This window comes from Protopterus annectens, chromosome 12.part0, assembly GCF_019279795.1.
Source record: "Protopterus annectens isolate FY-2018-M chromosome 12.part0, PAN1.0, whole genome shotgun sequence".
Taxonomy (NCBI): domain Eukaryota; kingdom Metazoa; phylum Chordata; order Ceratodontiformes; family Protopteridae; genus Protopterus; species Protopterus annectens.
Genome location: NC_056746.1, coordinates 1,315,919,898 through 1,315,946,617, shown reverse-complemented (window position 1 = coordinate 1,315,946,617; position 26,720 = coordinate 1,315,919,898). Strand labels below are relative to the sequence as shown.

The 26,720-nt window shown below is 38.4% G+C and overlaps 1 protein-coding gene across 1 annotated transcript in view; it reads left to right on the top strand.

Annotated features, from left to right (window-relative positions):
* CDH4 (cadherin 4) overlaps positions 1-26,720 on the top strand; it is a 2,239,932-nt gene that overhangs the window by 1,854,071 nt on the left and 359,141 nt on the right. Inside the window, exon 8 of the mRNA XM_044090376.1 lies at positions 8,685-8,938. Within this exon, the coding sequence (XP_043946311.1) occupies positions 8,685-8,938 (254 nt within the window). The remainder of the gene's footprint in view (positions 1-8,684; positions 8,939-26,720) is intronic.

The following is a 26,720-nucleotide window of genomic DNA, read 5'->3' as shown; positions in this document are numbered from 1 at the left end:
ATCTTGGGAATTTATTAAAGGTATAGGGCAAGCTGTACAGCTCACAGTAGAAAGTCTCTTCCAGTACAATATGCCAAATGCAATTCCAAAACATTTTACCCTAACTTGCATGTTTCCTGAATCAGAGGTTCTACCATAACGTTCAGATCATGACTGACCTATACAACGTACCCTGCTGCTAGCATAGACAGTAGAATTTCCGTTCGGTTACTCTTTCCCACACACATACACAAATGCAAGCATGTACAGACACACACACACACACACACACACACACACACACACACACACACACACACACACACACACACACACACACACACAAACACTCACTGCACATGTCCCTGCCCTCAGCCCTGTAATACTTTAGTGCCATTACAACTAGTACAACCTAGGCCTTGGTCGTATAGTGTATCCCCCCACCCTCCAATCCTTCTTATGGTGCCAGAGCCTTTACGGCACTTTAAAGAGTCACCCCGGTAATCTAGTTGCTCCCCCCATCCCAGTACTACCTGTGGTGCCATTACAATATGTAAGTCCTGGTGTCCAGTGGTTTACTCCCCACCCCCATCTTGTTAAGAAGTATTCCCTGGTCACTAGTGTACAACCTGCTTTCCACCACCATCGTAATGCTTTTGCCATTACAGCACTTTAGAGACCCAACCCTGGTGTTTAGGGCTTCCCCCCACCACTCCCCAGCCTGATCCCTGTAGTAGTACTGGTGCATTCACAGCAATGTATTTCTTGGTGGTCTACTGTTTCTCCCCACTCCGATTCCCACACTGAAGTTGGTGCAAGTACATCACTTAAGAGCTGTGTCAGGTGATTCCTCCTTCCCAGTCATGCTGTTATGTGCCATAGGACACTATTCCCTGGTGTGTAGTGTATCCCTTTCTTCCTCATAGTAAAGTTGGTGCCAGTATGCTGTATACCTCCAGCCCCCCAGCCCTATAGTAATGGTAGTGCTGGTACCAGCCCCCAAGCCCTATAGTAATGGTGGTGCTGCTACCAGCCTCACAGGCCTATAGTAATGGTGGTGCTGGTACCAGCCCCCACCCTATAGTAATGGTGGTGCTGGTACCAGACCCCCAGCCCTATAGTAATGGCAGTGTTGGTACCAGCCTCCCAGCCATATAGTAATGGTGGTGCTGGTACCAGACCTCCAGCCATATAGTAATGGTGGTGCTGCTACCAGCCTCCCAGGTTATAGTAATGGTGGTGCTGGTACCAGCCCCCAAGCCCTATAGTAATGGTGGTGCTGGTACCAGTCCCCCAGCCCTACAGTAATGGTGGTGCTGGTACCAGCCCCCAAGCCCTATAGTAATGGTGGTGCTGACACCAGCCCCCCAGCCATATAGTAATGGTTGTGCTGGTACTAGCCCCCCCAACTCTATAGTAATGGTGGTGCTGGTACCAGTCCCCAGCCCTATAGTAATAGCGGTGTTGGTATGGCACTTTTAAACATCATTTTCTAGTGTCCAGTAGTTCTCCCCACCACCACCTGTTCCCCATTTTGATGATGGTGCCTTTATGGCACTTGTACACTAAGTTCTGGTGTCTAGTTGATCCCCCACCATGATTGTGTTTGCTACAGCAACATGGTGGGGATGGCCATGTTGTTCTACACAGATGAGCATTTTCTTGAATCTCTCAGCCATGTAGATTGCTTCCAGAAGTGCTTCTGGGGAGAAAACACATGGCAAATGAGCATATGCCTCTCCCTCCAGAATACCTTATTAGCATTTTGCATGGCAGCAGGTCTAGTCCTTTGCTGTATTGCAAGTCTTCATGTTAGAGGACTGTGTAACACCTTGCAAGGTTGCTTCACAAATATTAAAACTGTATCCAAAATAAAATGCCTCTGATGACGGCAAATCCAAAAGATGCCAATCCCCAAGCAGGAAGTAATACCACAAGCAGGAATGCCAGAGTGAATAACAACAGCATTTGTTTATTTTATTTAGTGCTTCATCTTTCATGTACCATTTGAAGTTACAACAATAATATAACTAATACATTAATATTGCTATGTAATTAAAAAAAATATATATATATATATATATATATATATATATATATATATATATATATATATATAAATGCAATAATTGATTTCACTGTAAAGTTTATAACAATTGTTGTTAGGAAGAATATTGTAAATTTATTATCAATGAAGTTTAAATTTTTGTGAGATGGTCCATTTGTCATCTTAATCTATAAGGACTGATTTGCTCATGCTCTGGAGCTCTAACACTGAGTATTATTGTGGTTCTTCTCTTTCTTATGTGGACTTGTCACTTTAATTTAGCAGGATTTTCAAATAAGTAACAGGAAGTTAGCATGGATTTTTTGTACATAAGTTTGTTGTAGATGTGTAATGATCATTCTGACGAAGACTGTTTATAAGACAAAAGCACTAAATAAAATAAACAAACAGTGGTATTATTCACTGTGGCATTCCTGATTGTGGTATTATTTCCTGCTTGATGACTGGCATCTTTTGGATTTGTCATCATTGGAGGCATTTTGTTTTGGTTACTGGTGTTTTTTTTGCCTTTTGTTGTCATCTGTTCTTGTTCTTAATACAAAAAATGTACTGTAATATGTACATGGCTGTGTATATGTCACAATAGATTTATGAATCCAGCTTGTTTTTGATCCTATAATCAGTGGAGTAGGAGGGTGGCATATTGGCTCCATGGATAGACTTGTCACCTCACAGCAAGAGGTTCCCTGGTTTGATTTTCAGCTAGGGTGTCTTCTGTGTGGAGGCTGCATGTACTCCCTGTGTTTCCTTGGGTTACCTCTGGGTACTCTGGTTTCCTTACACATTCCAAAGACATGCAATAGGTGCACTGAATACTCTAAACTGGCCATGGGTACGTGGTGTGGAAGAACTAGCACAAAAAAAAACTTGGCTCTAGATGATTGTCACTGTCAAAGTGTCATCCTGACCCCATGTGCAAAAATGGGAAAAAGGGTCTGTGGATGGATGGATGAATCAGTGAAGTAGATTCTTGCAATTTTACGTTATATATCGATGTTATGAATATTTTCATTTAAAATCTGAAACTACAAACTATATTTGAAAAAAAAGAATACACTGACATCAGCACTATAGAAATTGCACATTTGAGACTACTTTGCAGTGACAATTATGTAGAAAAACTGTGTGTTTCATGGTATTTCAAAGATCTGATATACTGGAGATGATGTGATAATTACCACAAAGAAGGGCTGAAAGCATTAGAGCATAAATGTGTATTTAAAAGTTTGATTTAAGTAATCTTAAAGAAATGTGCATTTTCAAAGACAAAATCGGCTTCTGTTATTGAGGTATCTGAAGAAGTAGAAAGAATCAGCAAAACTAACCTTGAATGATTTTCTGAAATCAATTTGTCTGTGCTTCCTTTGCAAAGTTTTCCATCTTCTTCCTTTTCTTTTTAGTGCGACTGAATAATTGTTAAAATCTTTTTTCATATTTTTATTTTTTAGTTTTTAGAATGACTGAATAAAAAGCATTCTTTATTTAAAAATCTTTTTAAAAACTTTTATTTTATTCCTTTTTAGTTTTTAAATAAAATATGTGTCCCTCTGTGGTTCTGTCATGTTCCTCGATAAACATAGTAAGAAGGTAATTAACTAGACAGAGAAAAAAACGCCAAGGAGAAGCTTGGCATTTTTTTTCAGCTATCTTGCGAGGAACGTGACAGAACCACAGGGCATATTTCTTTTATTTTAGAAAATGTATATTAATTTATAGTCACTTATTATGTGAATAATATTTTTAAAGTATCCCTGATTACAAGCGGTCTTGTATTGTATCTGTAGGAGTCAAAGTGCTTGTGTGTGTGTGTGTGTGTGTGTGTGTGTGTGTGTGTGTGTGTGTGTGTGTGTGTGTGTGTGTGTGTGTGTGCACGTGCACATGTGTATGTGTGTTTAAGGCTGCTCATAATACAGTGCACCCCACTCTGTCCCACTGTAGTTCTGTCATATCTTTGTGGATGTTCTCTCGCTGACAAGAAGTACAGCATTTTTTCCTCTGTCTCGCGAGACTGTGACAAAACCACAGGGCAGGTTTCTTTTATTTTAGAAAATGTATATTAATTCACACCCACTTATTCTGTAATTTTCTCAAGTAAATAATATTTTAAAAGTGTACCTGAGTCTCTAATAGAAGATTAGAAACAGTCTTGTATTGTGTGTGTGTGTGTGTGTGTGTGTGTGTGTGTGTGTGTGTGTGTGTGTGTGTGTATGTAAGTGTGTGTAGGAGATGATGTAGGGAGATGCAAAAGTGTGTGTGTGTTTAAGAAATGTAAAGAGGTGTGTGTGTGTCTGTATATAGAACATGTAGGGAGATGCGAAAGTGTGTGTGTGTGTGTGTGTGTGTGTGTGTGTATGTAGAAGATGTAGGGAGATGTGAAAGTGTGTGTATTTTGTGTGTGTGTGTGTGTGTGTGTGTGTGTGTGTGTGTGTGTGTGTGTGTGTGTGTGTGTGTATGTAGAAGATGTAGGGAGATGTGAATGTGTGTGTGTGTGTGTGTGTGTGTGTGTGTGTGTGTGTGTGTGTGTGTGTGTGTGTGTGCATGCGCGTGTGTGTGTGTTTAAGGCCGCTCGTATTACAATGAATCCTGCTCTGTCCGTCTGTGGTTCTGTCATGTCTTTGTGGGTGTGTCCCTCACTGACGAGAAGCTTGATGTTTTTTCTGCTGTCTCATGAAAGCATGACAGAACCACAGAGGGACAGAGCCACAATGACAATTTCAATAAAAAGACTTCTAATAATAATAAATATATTCAAGAATAATGTGAATTCAAGCAAATAGGTAACCAGTTTTTGCAGAGGTGGCAATCCCTCCAACAATGAAAACAACCTTTTGACTTCAGTTTTCTTACTCCAGAGCAAATGTAACTCAGAAAAGTCTTTGTTAAAGCAAGAAAACAGCAATTGTTCTTTCTTTGCTACCCATTAATCTCAGATAACCGCATTTCAACCCTAAACACATTACCGTAATAAGCATCAAGTTATAACACTGCAGACAAATACAAACCTAAGCTAATATGCTTGAAAACTGAAAATAAATGCAATTTCTAATCAAGCAAATCAAGGTAAACCTGATGGCAGTCTAACTTGGACTTAACAAATTAATCAAAAGCTAAGGAAAAACTTGAAGATCCTAGAAGCATTTTAAAAAATCCCTCCTATCACTGAAGCACAAATGTAGTGGTGAATATTCTTCTTTCGAGTACACGCATAGCACTGTGACTACATTGCAGATGGACAATTCTGAATGCCTCTAAAACTGAAATTTAAAAACAGAATTGATATTGTGACCATATTTTGCACTGATGTGACCTTATTTTGTTTGAAGTGCTGTTAATAACCTGTGCAACGAAAAGGGAACTGTGATTCAATTATTTATTTATTTGTCTTTTAACTGGGTTAGTCCACCGGGCCGGTGGCCCATTTTCAATGGAGACATGAGGAGAAAAGCTTCACAACAAAGAACAAATTACAGGGTTTGCATAGCAGTAAAGAGAATTTGGATATATAACTACATACATTCAAGCCATATATGAAATATGAGTACAAAGCAAAAAAACAGTCATGCAATAATGAAAATTAACAATTCATATAAATTCAGTAAGGACAATAGCTAAAAATTACAAAAATAAAAATGTAGATTTATGATAGGTCATCAGAGAAAAGCCCTTAAAATATCATTAATGATTAAACCAAGTTGGTAGAGAGGAAAAAGACATATTAAATAGAAGGGATGAAGTAGAGGGGTGGGAAGTAATGTTTAGGAGAGTCAAGAGAGTAAAATAAAGCAGATGTGAGAAGGGGGGGGTGGGAAATACAGTAGTGACGGAAGAGAAAAGATGAGATTTAGGTAAAGCATAGCTCCTCGGCACAGCTAAATACCACAGTGCTGGCATTTAACAGATGTATTAGAGTCAGGAAAGGACAATTATGCTTAAACAATTGGGTGAGTAAAAGTTAGGTAGGGCAGTCACAGGTGCAGGAGGGAGAGTTCTCTTTTGAAAAGAAAAGAAGATTGGATAGGCCATATGTTGGTAGGGAGTTTGTTCCATGCTTGAGATATGAGATATAGAGTGCTTATAAAGTAATTTGCCTATTGTTTTATTAGGCCTGTAGGTGTCAAGTAGCTGATGGTGAATGCTTATATAATTTCATACATTTAGAATGAGAAACCACAACAGATTGGATGCTTTTAATTACGCATGCAAATACCTTCATGTATGCCGTTTTCAAAAGTACCTTCTTGGGACATGTAAAACTAACATTATATGTGTTACACCTGTTGCAGCTTATGTAAACATAATCAGTAACAAAACTGACATGTTGTCACTTTCTAGTCTAAAGTCAAAATTCTCCAGATAACCTTGAATACTCACATTTGCATTAGAAATGATGTAAGCATTTTAAGTATGTTATCTAAATGATATTTATTCTTTTAGGAAAATATGTCAGTTAACATTGTAATTTGAATGAATTATAATTGCTCTATGGTTCTGATTTCTCTATGAACTCCCTGAATGTTTGATCTCTCTACTTAGCTCTGCATTATGCTTATATTCTTGTAACCTAACACTAGGCAGTCTTCTGATATTAATCTGACATTTCAAATTTGTATGCACCTCTCCAACAAAATATCACAGTCATTAGGATGAAATATGTGTTGATGCAGTTTAATCTGGTGTTTATTTACATTAGATAGATGTATTAGGCAACTGATTCTAAGACTATTTTCTACGTGACCTGGAGGCTAGATGCATAGCTACAGGATCATATAGAAATTATATTTATAACAAGACAGTGTGTTTAATATAGATTATAATATATATGTTATATAACTGTATCTGAATATATGATTGCATATATTGTTCCGTTGGTCCAGGTCTTGCCTTCAATTGTTCTTTTGCCAATCTATTTACCTAGTTATCAAATACATTTAAATCACATTCTTGGTGTTCTAGGTGATCTTGTATAGCAAGTCAAAGCTGTTAATGTGTAAAACAGCATTTTTTAAATCTGTCAGTAAGGCTGATGGAGTACATTACTATAATTTGTTAATATCACAATACTGCCTTAGAAATAGTTATATCACATCTTCTAGACAGCAGGAGGAAACACAAGTCAAGAGAGGACACTAAACACCGTGAAGAGCTTGTGCTGTTGGCTGCAATATAAGGCATTAAGGGAGCAAGTGGAGCCTCACTGATTCATTCATTTTGGTTAATTTTATAATAAACTGATTCATAATTTTGGGGTCACTGCAAAGGTAGATTTCTCCTTTTTCCAAGGATTAGCAATCTGAGAACGAACTGTTATAGCAGTATGGGTTTAGGGCTGCAGCTGTTGTGTGAGGACATGAGGGAGGTGTTCCTCCCCCAAAATACATTTGTTTAATCCATGTTTGAATACACACACATATATAGTGGGACCCAGCAGTACGGTCTACGTGGATTGTTTGTCTATACTTTAGAGAGCTTAAAAATAAGCCTGATGTCCATAGCATTAGGGTGACTGCAAAAATTCCATGTAACATCCAATGGGGCCTGAATTTTTTTGCCTGAGTACACCATTAAATAACTTACAAAAGTGAAAGTAAAAAGTCATGAGCATTCAGAATTCATGTAGATGAAATACCTATATGTCCTTAAGGGGTCATTTGCATATATCTTATGGGTCTCTACTATGGAAGGTTTAGGGTATTACACTGTAAAGACTTCCGTATTTCTATGTCTTTCTTGAATCTATGTATGTATTTGTCTCTCTCTCTACCTATTTGTCTGTCTATTTTTAGAAGACTATACTTTTGATAAACTGGTTGGGATCTGGGGAATAAGAAACATGAAGTTACTCAGTAATCATTGGGCTACAGATTATGAAATAGTATTTGTGCATAACTGTTCCTGGTAAATAAAAGACTCAGAGCATTTTAAGTGAGTACTGTAATATTAGCACAATGTCTTGTAAGTCTGGAAACTTGTAGCTCTCTCCACACATTACCCATCCAGACCAGCAGAAGCGTACCTCATACAAACATCAACAGCACTTATGTGCACTACTTCTGAATAACTTCATATGTAGAACAAGAAACAATGCACTATTAACAAATGTACATAAAAAACACAGACATACTAATAATGCATGCTGTTGTGATACAAGTATAGAATGCAACCTTCTCACAGGATTGTGCCCATTGAAATACAAGAAAACCCTAAGGCGCTCTTCTCTTTCTAATTTAAATCAATAATGATATGACAGTTGTCATTTAACTAATTGAATAAGTTTAATTAAAAGCGAAAACATTTTAATTTAGTTGAGGAAAGGGCAAACTTAAGTTCATTACGGTGCAGATCTATAAAGCTTAAGGGGCAAATAAAATAAAATCCGACAGGGAGAAGAGTCAGAGAATGATAATATGAGTCATCTAGAACCGCCACAAACCAATGAGTAGAACAAGCACATTATAGGTAATGACCGACTCTTGGTAGTGCTGAATCTTGAGGCAAAACAACGGATATTTTTTGCATATGCGCTGTAGGTGTATATAATAAAACTGTGATAGATATGATTTGATTTCATCTTCTATTTACAGGCCTTGTAAGAACAGATTTGCTTACTTTTTGCTGCTGTGTTTATTTTCTATTACAGCCTGTTGATTTTGAGATGAACAGAGCCTTCGTACTAACAGTGATGGTAACAAACCAGGCTCCCCTAGCCAGTGGAATTCAGATGTCCCACCAGTCCACGGCAGGTGTCACCATCTCCGTCAGGGACGTTAATGAAGCACCCTATTTCCCAGCTAAGCCCAAGCTGATACGACAAGATGAGGGAGTGCCTGCAGGCACCTTTCTAACCATCTTCCAAGCTGTGGATCCTGACCGTTTTATACAACAAGCAGTGAGGTGGGTGAAGAATCATAAAAGCAATAATAACACACAACATTCAAAACAAAAATGCTGCCAGTGAAGAAAAAAGTTCAAACTAAAAGACAGGTAGTTCCCTGAAAAATGCACAGAATGTGTGTAGAACATAAAGTCTACAAATATAGACACACATGTCTATGCAAACACACACACACACACACACACACACACACACACACACACACACACACACACTTTAATCATAAAGTGATAAATCCATAACTTAAAACAAGTATTATGTTAGTGCTTTCATACGATACTGAACTTCTTCTGACATGATACTAAACCAAATTTAAGCTTTTTTGCAGCAGTGACGTGATGATGTCACTTAGTAAGTTAATAACTGACAAGTGTTTTAAAGAGTTATGCCACACTTATATTACTACAGTTTGTGAGAGCAGTGTAACTTTGGTTTGTTTCATCTCAGTTTTTTTTTAAACTGTATTTGACTTGTACCGAACTAGCCAGAGGTGCACTGTTGATTGCTGATTCACTTTCCACGATATTCTAAATGGTCATAATACCCAAATGTCGACATTGCTAATGTTGGCAACAAATGATCAACAAAAACAACGTTGACATGTCACTAAGTATGTGCTGAGGAATAACTTCAGAACACACAAATAAAAACAGTAAATAAAAGGTTAACAACATACTTTTTTACAGGGGCAGCACATTCCCCACCACCTTCTCTTCTAATTTTATATTCTAGCTCTGAGATTGCACAATACATGGGAAAGGGCATATTCCCTAAACATGGCAATGTACTGATCTCACGCACTTGTCAACTATCTGTTTAGATATCCAATTTGTGTCAACTGCATACATGTGAGCATTAAGGTCATTCAACTAAATTATATATTTGCTGACAACTGGTCGACAGTTCATTTTGTCATCCAGGAAAAAAAAAGCAAGGACAGCTGATCAAAAATCAGTTATCATGTGTAGCAGCTTTTGTTTTTCTTTATAGGATTGTGGCTCAGTGGAAATTGGGGAATTTGTCTCGCTCCCAGTGTAGAGCAGTCACAGAGTTGATATACATATTTAGTAGGGGGTGCAGAGGGGTCTTGCCTCACTGTGATTTTAATTGGCAGGTGATTGACCAGTTGTGTTCAATCAATTGCTGTTCCATATTTTTACTTTTTGATATGTATATCTATCTGTTTATTTGTGTGTGTGTGTGTGTGTGTGTGTGTGTGTGTGTGTGTGTGTGTGTGTGTGTGTAAATATACTCACACACATACATACACACACACACACACACACACACATATATATATATATATATATATATATATGTATGTATATACAAAATGTACACATCTGCATGTCTGCAATTTTGTGAGTGATGTGTGTGTATTACATTCATTTGATTGAAGTGTTAAAATATCAAGTAAAATTGTCATAGGATGGAAACCGTTAAAAGCTAGCATTATCAAAAGCTCAGAAATATGAAATATTACAATGGTGAATGAGCTATTTCAGTAGGTGTGTACCTTTGTGCTGCATAAGACAGGAAACTACCTGGAGTGATGGTGTTACTCTGCAACTGCAGTGTTGAACCAGGCTGTGTAAGGGGCGTTTACACTTATGCAAATCTAGTCATGTCTCAGTGGGAGAATAATAATATACTAAACAATTATGCATTTAGGAAGTATATAGTATTTTTCAAAAGATTTGTAGATGATCTCTTCTTCTTATGGCAAGGGCCAGAATAACTCATTCCAAGGTTTACAGACTATCTACATACAACAACATCATTCTTGAAGTTCACATATAAGTATTCAAAATCTGACATAGTTTTTTTAGACATAGAAATCTTTTAAGACAACAGCAGGAGAAATAGCTACAAAATGATATAGGAAATCTTGTAAGGTGTATGCAATACTGACCAGGGACAGCATGCATCCCTCGAGAGTTTTTAAAAATGTGCTCAAAGGTCTAGGAATGAGAATATCAAGACTTGATAGTCAGGTTAATACCTTTGAACAGAACTTGAATAAATTGACTAAAGATTTTGAGGAAAGAGGGTATAAACATGAAGAAATTGGAAAGATGGTCAGTGAAGTAAAAACAGTGAGGAGCAGTTCAGCTAAGCCTTACTTTTCTAAGAAGCAAGGCATTGCAAGAAGGGATCAGCCAATGCAACCACATTCAAGTAATGTGGACTTTTTGATGTATTATACAAGTGATACACAAATATTTTGTGATATTATTAAGAAAAATTGGCCAGCTTTGCTTGTAGATGAGAAAATTGCAGAAGTTGTAGGTCAGTACCCTCATTTTGTTTTCAAAAATAAAAATTCACTTGAACGTATTTTATGTCATGGACAAAAAGTGAGAGTGAAGAATCCCATATTGGGAGGTACCTCACCATGTGGTTCACGTAGATATTGTGAAAATATCGACAGTGAGAATATATTCGTACATCCTATCACCAGTCAGCAGTTTAAACTTAAAGCGAAAGCAGATTGCTCTACAGCAAGTAAAGTTTATTTAGCATGCTGTCAATCATGCTCTTGCTTTTATATAGGAAAGACAATAAGAAAGTTAAAGGAAAGGATAAGAGAGCATCTTTTAGCCATTCGGAATAGAGATTATAGAAATGCCCTTGCAAAGCATGTAGGTGAAACAGGGGAGTCACATAATTTTAAATTCAGGGTTTTAGAAAGGAAGGAATATAGGCAGCATTTAGGAGACATCAATAATATAGTAGAGCAGAGTGAAGTTAAATGGATAGTAAGGATGCAGGCAGATACACATCCAGGGTTGAATGGATGTGTACCTTTAAAACCTATATTGAAGGCCTATAATCTATTCAAATGATTATGACATCACTTGTTAAGCATTTAGTGTTTTAATATATAAGAAGTGTGTTTTTAAGCTGTTGTATGATGATCTGAAGAAGTGCTCTTGTAAGGGCATGAAAGCGTTAACCTTTTATATATTTTCTTGAATGGAACTTTTGCTTGGAGCTGTCGTGGTTGGTCTGTGGATTTTGTTTTTTGGATTACTGTTTTATACAATATTCAAATTTATTTCATACAAATGCACACTAGCCATTAATGCCTATCTTTAAACTGAGCACCAGTTATGTCATCAGAAACACAGCTAGCCACCCACTCCCAAGGAATAAAAAAACATTAATATTCCAATTTATTTTACACAAATGTGCACTAGCCAGACCTTAATACCAGACTTTAAGCTGAGCGAAATAAGAGGATTGGTTCCCATGTCACAGCTATCCACACCCCACCCAAAAAATGTAATTTATTTCACACAAGTGCATACTAATCAACCTTTAAAATAATATGAAAAGGACAAAGTTACTGCCACCCCCCAAAAAAAAAGTATATTTAGATTTATTCACACAAACGCACTTTAAGGCTGGAATTTAACTAAGTAAAAAGGACAAGTTATGTTCATCCTCAACACGGCTGGGCACCACACCAAAAAAAGAATAAATATATTCCAGTTTAACACAAATATTCACTTGCTAGCTTTCATTGCAGAATTTTAGGACAAATTACTTTAACCCACAACCCAGCAAGCCTCACCCCACTGAAACAAAAAGAGGGCTGAAGAGTACAATGAAATAAAGGAGCATAAATATCCAGTATCAACATATTTACACAAATGTGTACACGCATGCATACACACACACACACACACACACACACACACACACACACACACACACACACACACACGTGCATACACACACGTGCATACACACCCACACACACACATGTGCATACATACACACACGTGCATACACATGTGCATAGACACACACACACACACACACACACACACACACACACACACACACACACACACACACACACACACACTAGCCTGGCCACCATTTCCCTCTCCACCAGTCCTGTACCACAGCTTCACACATGGGTAAATGGACACACAGACACATGCAAGAGGAAGAAACAAAGCCTTTACTTCAGAGTCAAATCGTGGTCAAATGGGTCCCTAGGCAGGGTAATGGATCCCCCCAGCCACACACTCGCACACAGGCACACACACACACACACACACACACACACACACACACACACCAACCACCCCCCTACAGCCATTCCAGTGTTCCATTACTTTGCTATTTCTCCCCATTTACCATAAACACTGTTAAAACATCTCAGTGTACATACTATTTTCTATTTTCTTTACTTCCATAATGATTACAGATATTTAGATTTAATTTTAAACTTTTATTTCAAATTTTATAGTAGAAACATTGGTTGACATTTGCTAAACAAAACAATACAGTGTCACAATGAAAACAGACTTAGCATTAACAGTAAACGTCTCTGCCCTTGCAATTCACATTCATAGAAATGGCATTGAATCCCACACTCAAAAGAAAATGCATGTGGGCAATAGCAGATAAAGTTTACCTTTGAGCTGTTTTCAAACCATAGGTCCCTTGAACACATTTTCAGAGCCATGCAGACATGCATGTGTTTTCTGATTCACCTTCCTGATTGTAGTACATTATATTTCTTGAATAATACAGCACTATTTGTTAAACTGTGTTTTAAATTTGTAGTTTTAGACACAAAACTTATGACCCAATAATGACAAAACTGCCTACTTCAGAACATTTCAACCAGAAAGGGTCACTCAAACATCTGTCATTACAATCCACCCATACTAGTTAATGCACACAATCTCTGCAGAAGTAAAAGTCATCTGACTAATTCCAGGCTAAAGATATCGATAACTAATGAAGAGGTTGCTGCTAGCAAACAACTTTATATTTCAGTGTTTCATCTAAAAATTCAGTGCCTGCTGCCCTTGAAGAATAAATTGCCTATGTTACATTAAAAAGAAATTGGTAAGCTGGTAATATTCCAATAGGGAATGGATGGCAAACCAGCAGCAGGTTCATAGTTACTAGGCATCTCATCCAGAGGAGGACACACTCAGGACTATAACACCCCCTCCCCCCATAGTACAACACAGTGTCAGCAATCCATATGTATGCTGTGGGAGTAGAATCCATAGTTTTCTGCATCAAAAAATAAAGTATGCTTCCTGTTATGCTAAGACCATTTGCTAAACAAAACAGATGTGCATTAAAAACAGACTTAGCATGGGCAGCAGTAAACCTCTCTCCCCATGATGCTCACAATTTCTTGCAAATGCACTGAAACTCGATGTTTTGAAAATGCACCAAATTTTTTTTCCTAGTCTGGTAGTTGGTGTAGAGGATTCAGGCTCTTGTTTTCTTTAACCAAGGTACAGGGTTTGAGCCTGAAGAAATTTACTAACCTCATAGCTCTCAACTGTCCAGATTTTCACAGAATGTTCAGATTCTTGCTGACATTTTTGGTCTGTTCCTCAAAACGTTTTTTTCTAGTAAATCACAGAGGACTGAAGTTTCTAAATAATGGCATACATTTGAGTTTCAGACTTCATATTGCTCAGAAAATGCATGCTAACATAAATCCTGTTATTCTAGCAACTGTCTAATTTTTTTTGTCCCCGTATTACTTTAGGATTTGTCCAACTTTAAGAGGTATGCTGACCCCCCCCCCAACATAAAAACAAATGTCTAGTATTAAACTGCATGCAGGATGCTGAAAACATAGACACACACGCACACTCACTAATGTCTTGTATTTAAAATTCAAATGCAGAAAAGGAGTATGCAACAGGTGCGTGCATCGATGAATGCAGGCATGCACAGAGGGCATTCTTAAAGAAGAACACCCTTAAGAAATCTGGCTCTAGTTTTGGTTTAACCTTTTTGGATTTTAAATGTGAAAAGCTTTTAAAAGGCAAGGCTGTACCCCAGTACTTTTTGTACCCAGGGAAGAATGCACCCTCCACCCCTGCATTAGTATGCCTCTCCACTATATTCATCCTCTAGTTAAGTGGTTTATTTCTGAGATGGGTGGGTACATGTGTCCTTCTAAATATTCTAAAACATACAGTAACTGCAGTGGCATATATCACAAAGAAAAATGTCCTTGTTCCTATATCTGAAATGAAAGTTAGAAAGTCATGTACCAAAAACTGATAACTTGGGAAGGCACACATTATGGTTAAAATAGTAAAGAATCAATTTATTAATGTGGATTTTGTGGATAGTAATGTTTCATCTGGTAGCAGAGACACTACATTTTTTCAGCAAAGGTAAAGTAAAATGTATTAAAAAAAAGCTACAGTAAGTGACATTTCCTTTAGAAAAAAAAAGGTGTTATAAAGTGGTGCACTGTGGTACACAAAGGATGTCTGTCAGTGGAATTGACTGACCCAGTTTCCGTGAATGATGTTTTGGTAATCAGTGCCTGAATCTAAACCCATTCATTTGAGCCTGTGAGACTGAAAAGAAAATCCTTTGCAAGTAATGCAGCCTGCTGCCAAATTTGCTGATATGAAAATTAATTTTATTAGACAGAGGGTGGAAGTATACAGTCCCCTCATGATTAAGGATTGGACTTTATTACAACATAAAAAAACAAATGACTATTTTGCAGGCTTTATGAATTAAGCTTTGATAATTTCATAACTTGGTTAAGCCAGAACAATTTTATATATATATATATATATATATATATATATATATATATATATATATATATATATATTTACTATTCAAGGACCTTGCCCAATGGCACTAATACTCGCACCAATGTTTACATTGGTGATATGGACACATATTAAGTTAATTACTATTTATAAATGTATGTGAAATCTATATGAATTCAGTACAGACAGAGAACAACATATTTGATAAAATATAAAATGTCCAATATTTACTTTTCAATGTTAAAATAAGAATATCATCCTTGAAATGAGCAGTGAAAACTGAAATTCAGGCCTAACAAATCCTAAAATATTTAAGGAAAAACATTGTAAAAAATTAACTTTAAGATGCTACATTTTACACTACAAGTAATGTATTGTAGACATTACTTTTTAAATTATACTGACTCATCCACATCTGGAACACATCAACAAATAGTGTGCAAGTTGAAGGCACACAGCAAACATGCTGATAGGCTGAAAATCCATAACAAGAAAAATGATGCCAGAGGAAAAAAAATGTGCATTTTTTTTTTACTTAAAAGTTTGTGGACCAAAAGTTCACAAAGGTCTGTATTTACCCGGAGAGCTTTGCCAGCTTGTCTCTTTGAATTCAAACAATGTTGAATGGACATTATATGTCAGTTTGGCCTACTCTCAGGTATAAGAATATCAAGTTACTCCTGTCTCAAGAATAGGGACTGTAATGTATTAATCACATATTTACTTTATCTGCCAAATTGATTTTTCAGTGAACTTAGCATAATACTTCTTACAGTTGTCTAGAGAGGTCTAGCAGTTTCTTCTTGGGAAGGGAATTCAGTCTGGTCTGATCTGGCTAGAGCTGTGCATTTTACTTGTTGATGTACTTGAAAAACACTAGCATAGAACTGAATATCTATTACTGTTTGTGAACTATGGAGCTTGTAGTGCAATCTTTTGTCTAGAGAGGCCTAGCTTTTTCTTCGTGGGAGGGGATTCAGTCTAGTCTGTTCTGGCTGGAGATACAACACAGGGCTCTGTTTTTTTGATTGGATAATCTGGCTGGTTCCTTTTTCTCTGCCTTAAATAACCACTTTGTACTTGCTTGCTCAAAGCTGCAGCGAGGTAGGCCTTCTGCCCTTGCTCTGCTGTTTTATGCTGTGAGGCTACAAAATATAAGTATTTATTTTCAACTGTTTTCTGCACTTCTGAACTTCTGATTAAAACAATATTTGCTGCATATTTCTTTAAATTGGGCAACTGTTTTAGGCCGAGTGCATTCAGTCCTTACCTCTGTTTTGAGCTTGGTGGCTTTTGAGTTGCCTGCCTCTACTATAAATTTGATATTGGACATTCTCCCCAGTCCCATTTTATCAGTTCATTCTACTGAGTACAATGAGATCAGTTGTGAAGGCTCACCCCTTTAGTTTCTTAATCTTGAATTATCTTCTGTCTCCTCACTTTTTACTAACAAAAAAAAGTGCCTCTTCCTACTTCATTTTACTGTTTGTGCTTAGGTGTTCAACTGCATTTAGTTTGCTGCATTTGTCACTGTTTTTTGCTAGCCTCATATCTTATTTGAGCTGTTTATACTGTTGTGATTGTGAGCTAATTTATCACATTTGTACTGTTTTAAAGCAATTTACCGATTAACTGCATTCCATTCCTGATTAGTTATATTTTGTCATACTGTGAGTTCTGTTTTTGTCTGTAAGTGATTAATCTGCGCTTTTTTGCGAGTTTTACTGTGTTCTTAACCCTTAAATTGAGTAGCGTAGTCTGATACAGGTTTGCTGCATCCAGAGCAGCAGACACACTGTTTTAACCCTTTGTAAGGTATTCCAGCTACAAGTTTTCTCTTAGTGGCACATGTGTGATCACCTAGTAGTACTACTCTTAAACCTTCCACTCTTTACCCTCTTGGTTCTCTTTGGCCTCTCTCCCTCATTTTCTGACAAATATAGATTGCCAATTTCTTACACTTTCTCCTGCCAGTCTGGTTGATATGAGCATCCTGAGACAGTGGTCAACTGCCTCTTGTACACGGACAACCCTCTACAACTATTATCTAGGAACACAATTTGTGAAAGATGCAATTACATTAAGAACCTAGAGTCAATGCTTTTTACTTAGCAATCCAGTATATCTGGTACTGAGAAAGTTGTCAACACAAACACCACACCTCAAACACCACCCACGCCTACACAACATGCACCTACATATGCGGAGGTCCTCAACAAAAACATTCCCAAACAAAAGAGACCTCTGAGGCAAAAACACACATGGTCTCCACTGCACCACACACCAGTGTCTCACAGCCAGTAAGGCCTAAACATAAACCCAACATATTAGTCATAGGAGACTCCATTGAGAGACACACAGATGTGGCCATCACCAGGCTGGATAAGGAGAAAGTCATGGCTAGTTGTTTGTCAGGTGCCAGAATCTGCCATATCATCCATGCACTCAAGTCTGTCAATAACAGGTAATGTTATGACTCTGTGATAGTCCCTGCTGGTGTGAATGACTTGAGACATATCTCCCTGGACTATATGAAGAGGCATGAATTGAGCTCACTGAATATGTGTCCCAGGCAGGTATGTTCGTAGCCTTAAACAGCATTCTACCATCACCCAGAATGATGCCTCAATACAAACAGAAAATAATTGACTTTAACAACTGGCTTAGTTTCTGGTGTCATTCCAAGGGGATCCAGCAACTGACAGCCTGGGAAGACATGATTGACAAACCACGATGCTTTGCCAGAGATAGCCTGCACCTGTCTCCCTGGGCTTCAGGCTCCTGGCAAAGGCTCTTGCCTCCCCCATAGTGCCTTTTTAGGCAATGCCATGAGGTCAAAACGACCAACATGAAACTTTCAAATTAAAGGTCATGCTGCTAAACGGTAGGAGTCTAAACATGAAACTACACTCATTGCAAGCATTCTTAACCCTGGAAGATGTTGCATTTATGCAGTCACCGAAACCTGGCTCAGAACTGTGGAGAGCACCCCAGCCGTTCCAGGTTACTCATCCTCTCATACATTCGGACTCCAAACTGTGGGCAGCAAAGCAAAAGGAGGTGGAGTAGCAATATATATAAAATACATACACACCTCCAGGCTGGACAAACAGTATGACACACAGGAGACACTCCAGGTGCAGTTAACCATTGACAGGAACCCTATTCAAATCATAGCTAGCTACAGGCCCCCAACATTGACTCAAGATGCCCACTCCACCTATCTGAACCTCTTCAAATCTATCAAGATTCAGCCCTTTACCCTGATGATAGGTGACTTTAACTATCCAGCCATACATTGGAAGAACTACTCATGCCAAAGCACAAATGCCCGGAGATTCCTTGATTTCATCAATGCAAATGCTTTGGACCAGCTGGTCAACACCCCCACAAGAGGTGAAAATATCTTGGACTCGGTATTAACTCGGTATGAGTGACCACTGCAACATCCCTACAGTGTCATCCACCCTGGTAAGATCCAACCACATAGCGTTCACTTTCAAAGTCACCAATCTCCCCTGACCCCCCCCCCCCCCCCGATAGGGTCAAACAAAAAAAACTTCTCCAAAGCTAATTACAACCATCTGAGGGAATATATAAACAGCTTCACAGTGCCCTCCCCCTCCATAGGAATGGGCACACATGTCCAAACGTACACCAAAGTACTATACGAGCATTTTTATAGCTGCATGGAATCAGGAATAACAGACAGGACAAAATCCTCCTCCTCAAGGAAGAGTAAACCTGTCTGGTGGAAATCTACAATAAATAAACTCTATAATAAATGGAAAAAAAAATGCTGTCCAGGACCAAGAAGGAGCAGGTGCATAATTGGAAGCAATCTCTCTTTATCCTGAACAAGAACATATGAGCACTAGTGAAATCCTCCAAATCAAACTTCGAGTCTAAACTGGCCACATCTACTAAAGACAATCACAAGGCTTTCTTCGCATATGTCCGCAGTCTCAAGGGAGATCTTCTCAGAACTGGTGGTCAAAGACACCACATGCACAAACACCATAGCTATAGCCAATCTACTGGTAGACAGGTTCAGTGAAAACCTCACCCCTCTGCCCCCCCATCAGTAAATCAGGACATCCTCAGCACCTGACCCCTCCCCTTATTTCTAGGGAGCAAGTCATCACTGCCCTTTCAAAGGCAAAAAATACAGTCTCCATGGGAACCAATAACATCCCAGGCTGCATCCTACATGAACTCAGACAGGAACTTGCAACATCATTAGGCACCCTATTCAACCAAAGCCTGAGTACCAGCTTCATCCCAGCTGAGTGGAGGACAGCCACTGTCATGCCTTTGCACAAAGGTGGAGCATTCACCGATCCAGGAAATTATAGACCCATCAGCCTAACTAGCCAGAACTAACTAGACAAATAACTGGTGCCAGGAACATGGCGTCAAACTAAATGCCAAAAAATGCATCATCATCACCCCCTTTGGGGAGAGTGATGTCCCCACAAATTATCACATTAATAACGTCCTAAGCACGCAATCAGTTGGTAATGGACTTATCACCCAGGTTGATAGCAAACTGACTTTTGATCACCATACTGCCTCCGTTGTACAGAAAGCTTCCTACATGGCCCACCTTATTAGTAAGAGTATCTCATCCAGGGATAAGGTGGTCATAGCATCCCTGTATTCTTTCCTTATAAGACCCATTATTGAGTACAATGCCCCTTTTGGCATGTACCTCACAAAGCACATGCAGCAGCTGGAGAAACCACAGAGATTCCTCACCAGGAGAATCCAGGGCCTCAAGCATCTACCCTACACAGATAGGCTAAAGGCCCTGTCCCTCTACTCAGTCTACTACAGACTCCTCAGAGGTGACCTCTGTCTGGCATACAAAGCAATCTCAAACCCCGCCTTGATAGGTCTGCTGCATATCCGCAAGTCAAGCTGCACTCAAATAACCCACACGCGTGAACTCAGCCTGGTCTGTAACATCAATAGGACTTTTTGTTGGGACAGATTTATGTCCCAGAGACTGCCCCTTCTGTGGAATAAACTCCCACTCCAAGTCAAGCAGAATACCTCATTAACCATTTTTAAGTGCAACTTGGATAACTGAATGGGGAACAGAAAATACACCTCTGGATTCCAACTGTGCCCCTGCTGGACAGAGGTATTGGGTGCTGACTTGTCAAAAGATGGGTTAAATTCTTGGCTAGGCTTATAAGGGTCTCAGGGCCAATAGTCTAGTAACTTCCTATGATCCTATGGTCCTATAAAAGATGTGTGACTGAAAACAACTGCATGCAAAAAAAATGTATAGTGAAGTCATTCTCCACAAGAATGCACAAATTGGCTGGATAATCTCATTTTTTGCCATAATGCAGTCTTCCAGAACAAGAGAGGATGCTCCACTGCAGCACAGAGGTTTGTTTTCCATATTTTTCTGTTAAAAGGATGTTCTTAGTTATCAAATTTCATATGAGACTTCAATTATCCAAACTCTCACTTACAAGATGCCTTCCTTCAGTTCTCTATTCACCAAAACTAATTAATTTACATTATCTTGCCAGGCCCAAGTTTAGCTGAGTCAGTGATGGTCAATGCTCAAATAATAATAATAATAATAATAATAATAATAATAATAATAAAATCTAGCTTTCTTTAAAATTAACTACACAGATACCCTTTCACCTGGATGACTCTGAACTGAAGTTTTGCAGTTGAATTCTGATTAAGGAGTGACATTTCAACTGCCTTCCATTTATATTAGTGCAGGCAAGGAGTGGAGACTGTGAGCAGTCCACTTGGAAAAGAGCTACCAGTCATCAGGTCCAAGCACTATTTGTATGACCACAGCTGACGTTCCATTTATTCATTTAGTGCCTCCTGAACTACCAATATTTCTTTTATGACTTGCTGAAATCCAGCAGCCCAGTACATGATTACCCTTACTACCTTTACTGACTTTAGACCACATAGCTCCATTGTTGTTCCCAGCCAGCAATTCCAATACGTTTAGCTCTGAAACTTTACCAAAGTTGATACATCTTATATTTTGTGTGTTGTCATTCCTTGTAGGGACAGCAAACCATTTTCATGTGATTTTAGCAACTGCAGTTGCTGACCTGAACCACTCACTACAGGTTTATGAAAATGTATTTTACTTCTTCTTCTGTTTTTGATCCAGCAGTAAAGCCCTCCTCTTCCATCTGAAATGGTAAATTACAGACCTCTCCAGATATCACCTCTATTCTTCTCTCCTGTTCCTTGCTATTTGCAGTATCCTCAAGTCATCTAACTCCCATCCAACCGATCCCTATCATCTGTCTTGTCCACCATGCTACCCGATAGAAAGCAAGACCCTGGGAATGCTACTCCCGCTTCCCTGTAGAACCTCTGTGATTGATATAGAATCTTTGCCAACATTCTCCACTATTAGCTCTGATTTGTCCCAATGGTCCTGTTGTTGAGTGACGGATAATACCTATCATGCTACTTCCCTCCATTATCCCACTTTAAGCCCCTTGATAGTTTTACCCATTCCAGTTATCTTTTGATGAAGGGTAACATATGCACCCATAGTACTCTAATAATCATCCCTTGTTACTAACACCTAGAAAATACAACCCATTTGTTATGTTTTCCATTACTCTCATGCTTTATCAAAACCTTAACAAAGCACTTTTCACAAGATAATGGCTGACAGAGAACTAATGCAGAAGTTTTACTTTATGTAATCTCCTAAAACCAATAAGATGATGAGATTATCCTGACCTGTTGTGCACCTGCAGAAAAAAAAACTTACCTTTTCCCCTGCAAACTTCTGAACTGATTCTCCAGGGTCAGCTGAAGGGCCTGTAAGTGAACTTTTTCTGCTACATGACATGCAAGCAAGCAGTTAGACATATTTTATGATATTAGAAACACCTATAAACTAAATACATTAACTAGTGTACAACTATAAAGGTAGTTTGGGGGAAGTCTATTAACCAGACATTACTCTAGGTTAGTCCCAGAAAAAGAAATATGTGCCCAGTAGGCTTACCTCATTAGCAGATACATTATTATAGCAATAACCCACGCCTGGGTGTGGGTAATGCTAAATTTACCCACGGTTGGCGTGGTTTGGTCCCGAGGCTGCCCGGACCAAACAAAGCCAACCGTGGGTAATAGCATTACCACCCAGGCGTGGTTATTGCTATTATGACATTATTTAAGAAAAGAAACTATTACTTTTCTTAAATAATGGCATAGTATAATGCCTGTTTACTGCCCTTCCGCAGATGTCTGGCATCGCGGCAGTTCTGATGTACTGCGCGCCTGCGCAGTACATCAGAGTTAGCAAAAGCGGAGAAAGCAAGATCTCCGTTGCTTTTGTCTCGCTATGTTAAATGAGTTTAACATGGCGAGACAGTTAAAATAAGCAGCGGACATCTCCGTTGCTTATTTTAAACTCTCGCATGTTAAACTCATTTAACATAAAAGCAACGGAGATCTTCTTTAAACACTCGCTATGTTAAATGGGTTTAACATGGCGAGACAGCTTTAAAATAAGCAGCGGAGATCTCCGTTGGTTATTTTAAAGCTGTCCATGTTAAACCCATTAACTATAGCGGGTGTGTTAAAAACAGTTATACTAATGGAAAAAGTCGGCGACCGGACCTTTTTCCATTAGTATAACTCGATTTACAACGGGCACGCTGGCCAATCAGCGTGCACGTTTTGGGGGGATCATGGTATAATATTAATTATACAATGACTGGCCATTAGTATTCAAAAACATGTATGCTGATTGGCCTGCCCAACCAGCGTGCTCATTGTAAATCCCACAATATACCAACGGAAAAAGGTACAGTCACCCGGACTTCTTTCCATTCGTATATTCTAAAACTTTTATTTATTTTTTCAACAAAAATTAAAAAAAAAAAAAAAAACTATACTCCGGACATACTCGAGAGGCAGCATGGAGGAAATACAAAGATAATCAGGTACATTATTTAAAACTAAAGACACGTACCTGATTTTCTTTGCAGTTCCTCCATTCTGTCTCTCTCTCCTACCCCTAAACTAGCCCAAACTTTTTTATTAATAATAAAAAAAAAAAAAGAAAGAAAGAAAACAAAAAATGGAGCAACAGAAACTTTCTTTTCTCTGTTGCTTCCTTTTCAAAGCATTGATGTACTGGGTATGCATGGGAATGCAAGTTCCATACGCATGTGCAGTACATCAAAACAACATGGGAGTATACCACCAGCTGTGGAAGAACAGTAATGTGCCATTATACAAAGACATTATTTAAGAAAAGTAAATATTTTTTCTTAAATAAAGTCATTATATAATAGCAATAACCGACTCTGTGGTTGTGGTATACTGAACTTTACCCATGGTTGCCTTCATTTAATCACTCGGGCTTCGCCCTCATGATTAAACCACACCAACTGTTAAGTAAATCTTCAGTATACCACACCACATCATTGGTTATTGCTGAAATAAGTTATAGAGAGTTTTGATGTCTAGTCTGAGTAATTCTCAGTTATAGTGCTGAAAGCAGAATCATATGTCACATAAAATGACTCAAATAGCATACCAGTTTTGCAAATAACATTAGAAACACTCACATTTAGAGGGATCAAAAAATTTTCCTGTACAGAATCAAGGACAATCTAACATAACATTTCTTCCATCTTGTTAATCAAAATGTTTAGAAATGGATGTGTCCGTATCCCATGGCAACAGGCTGCAATGGCAAAAATCTGCAAAGAGTGGTAGGGTGGTACATAGGTTCATAGGTAGGTACTAGGCTATTGGCCCTAGGGCCTATATAAGCCTAGCCAAAGGTACCTTGGCTTTCGCCACCCAAGAAAATTATTTTCCTGTGCCATTGTCGAGCAGAGCCACAGAAGTGATCCCCGGGGTGAATTTCCTATCTCCCATCCAATCATCAAGATTTTTCTTGAACAGTGCTAATGAGGAGCTTTGTTTGATATAGATAGGTAGTTTGTTCCAGAGTATGGGAAGTCTCTGGGACAGGAATCTATCCCTCCAGCATGTTCTGTTTATTATGGTGACAAGGTATAGGTCCCTAGAGCATGTAGCTCATAGGGATTGGGATTTCTTTAAGTGGAGCATGTCTAAGAGCTCTGAGTTTATTTATTTATTTTATTTATTTATTTTACATTTGTTTACCGGGCTAGTCCAGCTGGATATATGTCCATTTTCAGTAGAGGCCCGGGGAGAAAAGCTCCACTACATACTACTAAACAGTGTCAGATATACATCAATATACAATAATAGGAAAACAAAAAAAAATATGCAATAAATCTTATAACAAGTTGTATAAACTTTTGAGTAGAGTCTAAATGTAGGATGGTAAAAAAGAAAAGATGAAGAAAAATTAAATACTCTGTAAGAGTATATAGAAGAGAAGAGAGAGAAAGGTCATTAAGGAATCAGATAAAGATGGGGAAAAAAGAGAGCTAACCAGGGTTATGACAAGAACAGAGCCAATGGTTATTTAGAAAGAATTTTAGTTTAGTTTTAAATAGGAGAGTGAAGTTAGGGATGTAAGGTCTTGTGGTAAGTTGTTCCATATTTTGCCAATTGAGTTGGAGAATATGGAGTCACCTGCTGAATTTTTGGATTGGGATGTTTGGACCAGTATTTTGTTGGTGGAGCGTAGGTACTTCTGATTATTATAGGGCGTTATGAGGGTGGAGAGTATTGGGGTGTTGTCAGGGTGATGTAGGGCATTATGGGCAATAGTGAGTTGATAGTATTGCATGAGGTGTGGTAGTTCAAGCCACCCTAGCTTCTTGAGATTTAAACAATGATGAGTTCTATATGGAGAGGCAGTTGCAAATCTGGCAATATTGTTATATGATGTAGTAAGTTTTTTAAGATTATGTTTAGAAAGATTTGTCTATATGGAGGAAGCATATAAGAGGGTTGAGATTAAGTGGGTTCTAGCTATTGTAATTTTGGCTTCAGGGGTAAGAAAAGATTTGATTCTGTAGAGAGAGCCTAGTTTTCTGTTGGTAGATTTTATTGTAAGATTAATATGATTGTCAAATTTTAATTGATTGTCAGTAGTAATACCCAAGAGTTTTGTTGTTTGGTCAGGAGAGATAATGGTTCCATTATCAGATATTAGCGTGAAATGGATAGGGGTAGACAAGTGGGTGGGTGAAAAGAGCAAGAGTTTGGTTTTCTTGGGGTTAAGGAGAAGACAATGATTAGAGAACCATTGTTCTATAGTTGAGAAGGTTTTTTGTGTGAGAGAGTGAAGTTCTGACTGTGTTGAGGCTGAGCAAATGATGGTAGTGTCGTCTGCATATTGAATGCAAGTTGTTTGTGGAGTAGCTAGATGAAGTTCATTAATGAAAATGGAAAACAAAAGAGGACCTAAAATAGAGCCCTGAGGGACTCCTATAGTGGTGGGGAGAAGGTCAGAGAGTTGGTTGTCCCATAGAACTGCTTGTTTGCGGTTGTCTAGGTAAGATGAGAACCAGGATAATGCAGGGTTATCTAGAGAGAAAGATTTTAAACGATGGAGAAGAAGCTGGTGATTGACCATGTCAAAGGCTTTGGACAGGTCTACGAAGAATGCTGAAGAAGGAGTATTATTGTTGCGATTTTTGTTAATTGAGTCAATGAAGGATAGTAAGGCTGTGCTAGTACTATGGTATGGTCGAAACCCATGTTGGCAATTAGCTAGGAGTTTATGGTCTAGTAGGTGATTTAGTAACTGTTTGTGGATACACTTCTCCATAATTTTTGCAAGTGGAGATAGTAATGCTATAGGGCGGTAGTTAGAGAACTCAGTAGAGTCACCTCCTTTAAAAAGAGGGATAATATAAGAGACTTTCCAGACTGATGGAATTGTACTTTCTTTTAATGTCCTGTTAATAAGTATAGAGATGGGATATGCTAAGGCTTTAGCACCTAGTTGGAGGTATTCTGCTGGTAATCGGTCAGCAGAGGGGGTTGTAGGTTTTAGTTTATGAAGTAAGGACAATATTTGAGAAGTGGGTATGGGTTTAAGGTGAAATGGGGGGGGAATAGTGCTAGGTGTAAATAGTTTGGAGGTATCTGGGTTTTGTTGATTGGCTAGGTTTAGTATGGCAGACGTGAAGAAAGTATTAAAGGCATTAGCTGTTTGTAAGGGGCAATCGGGGTCAGAGCCAGATGGGTTTGGTGTGGCTACTTTACCAGGGGATAATAGTTTATTGATAGA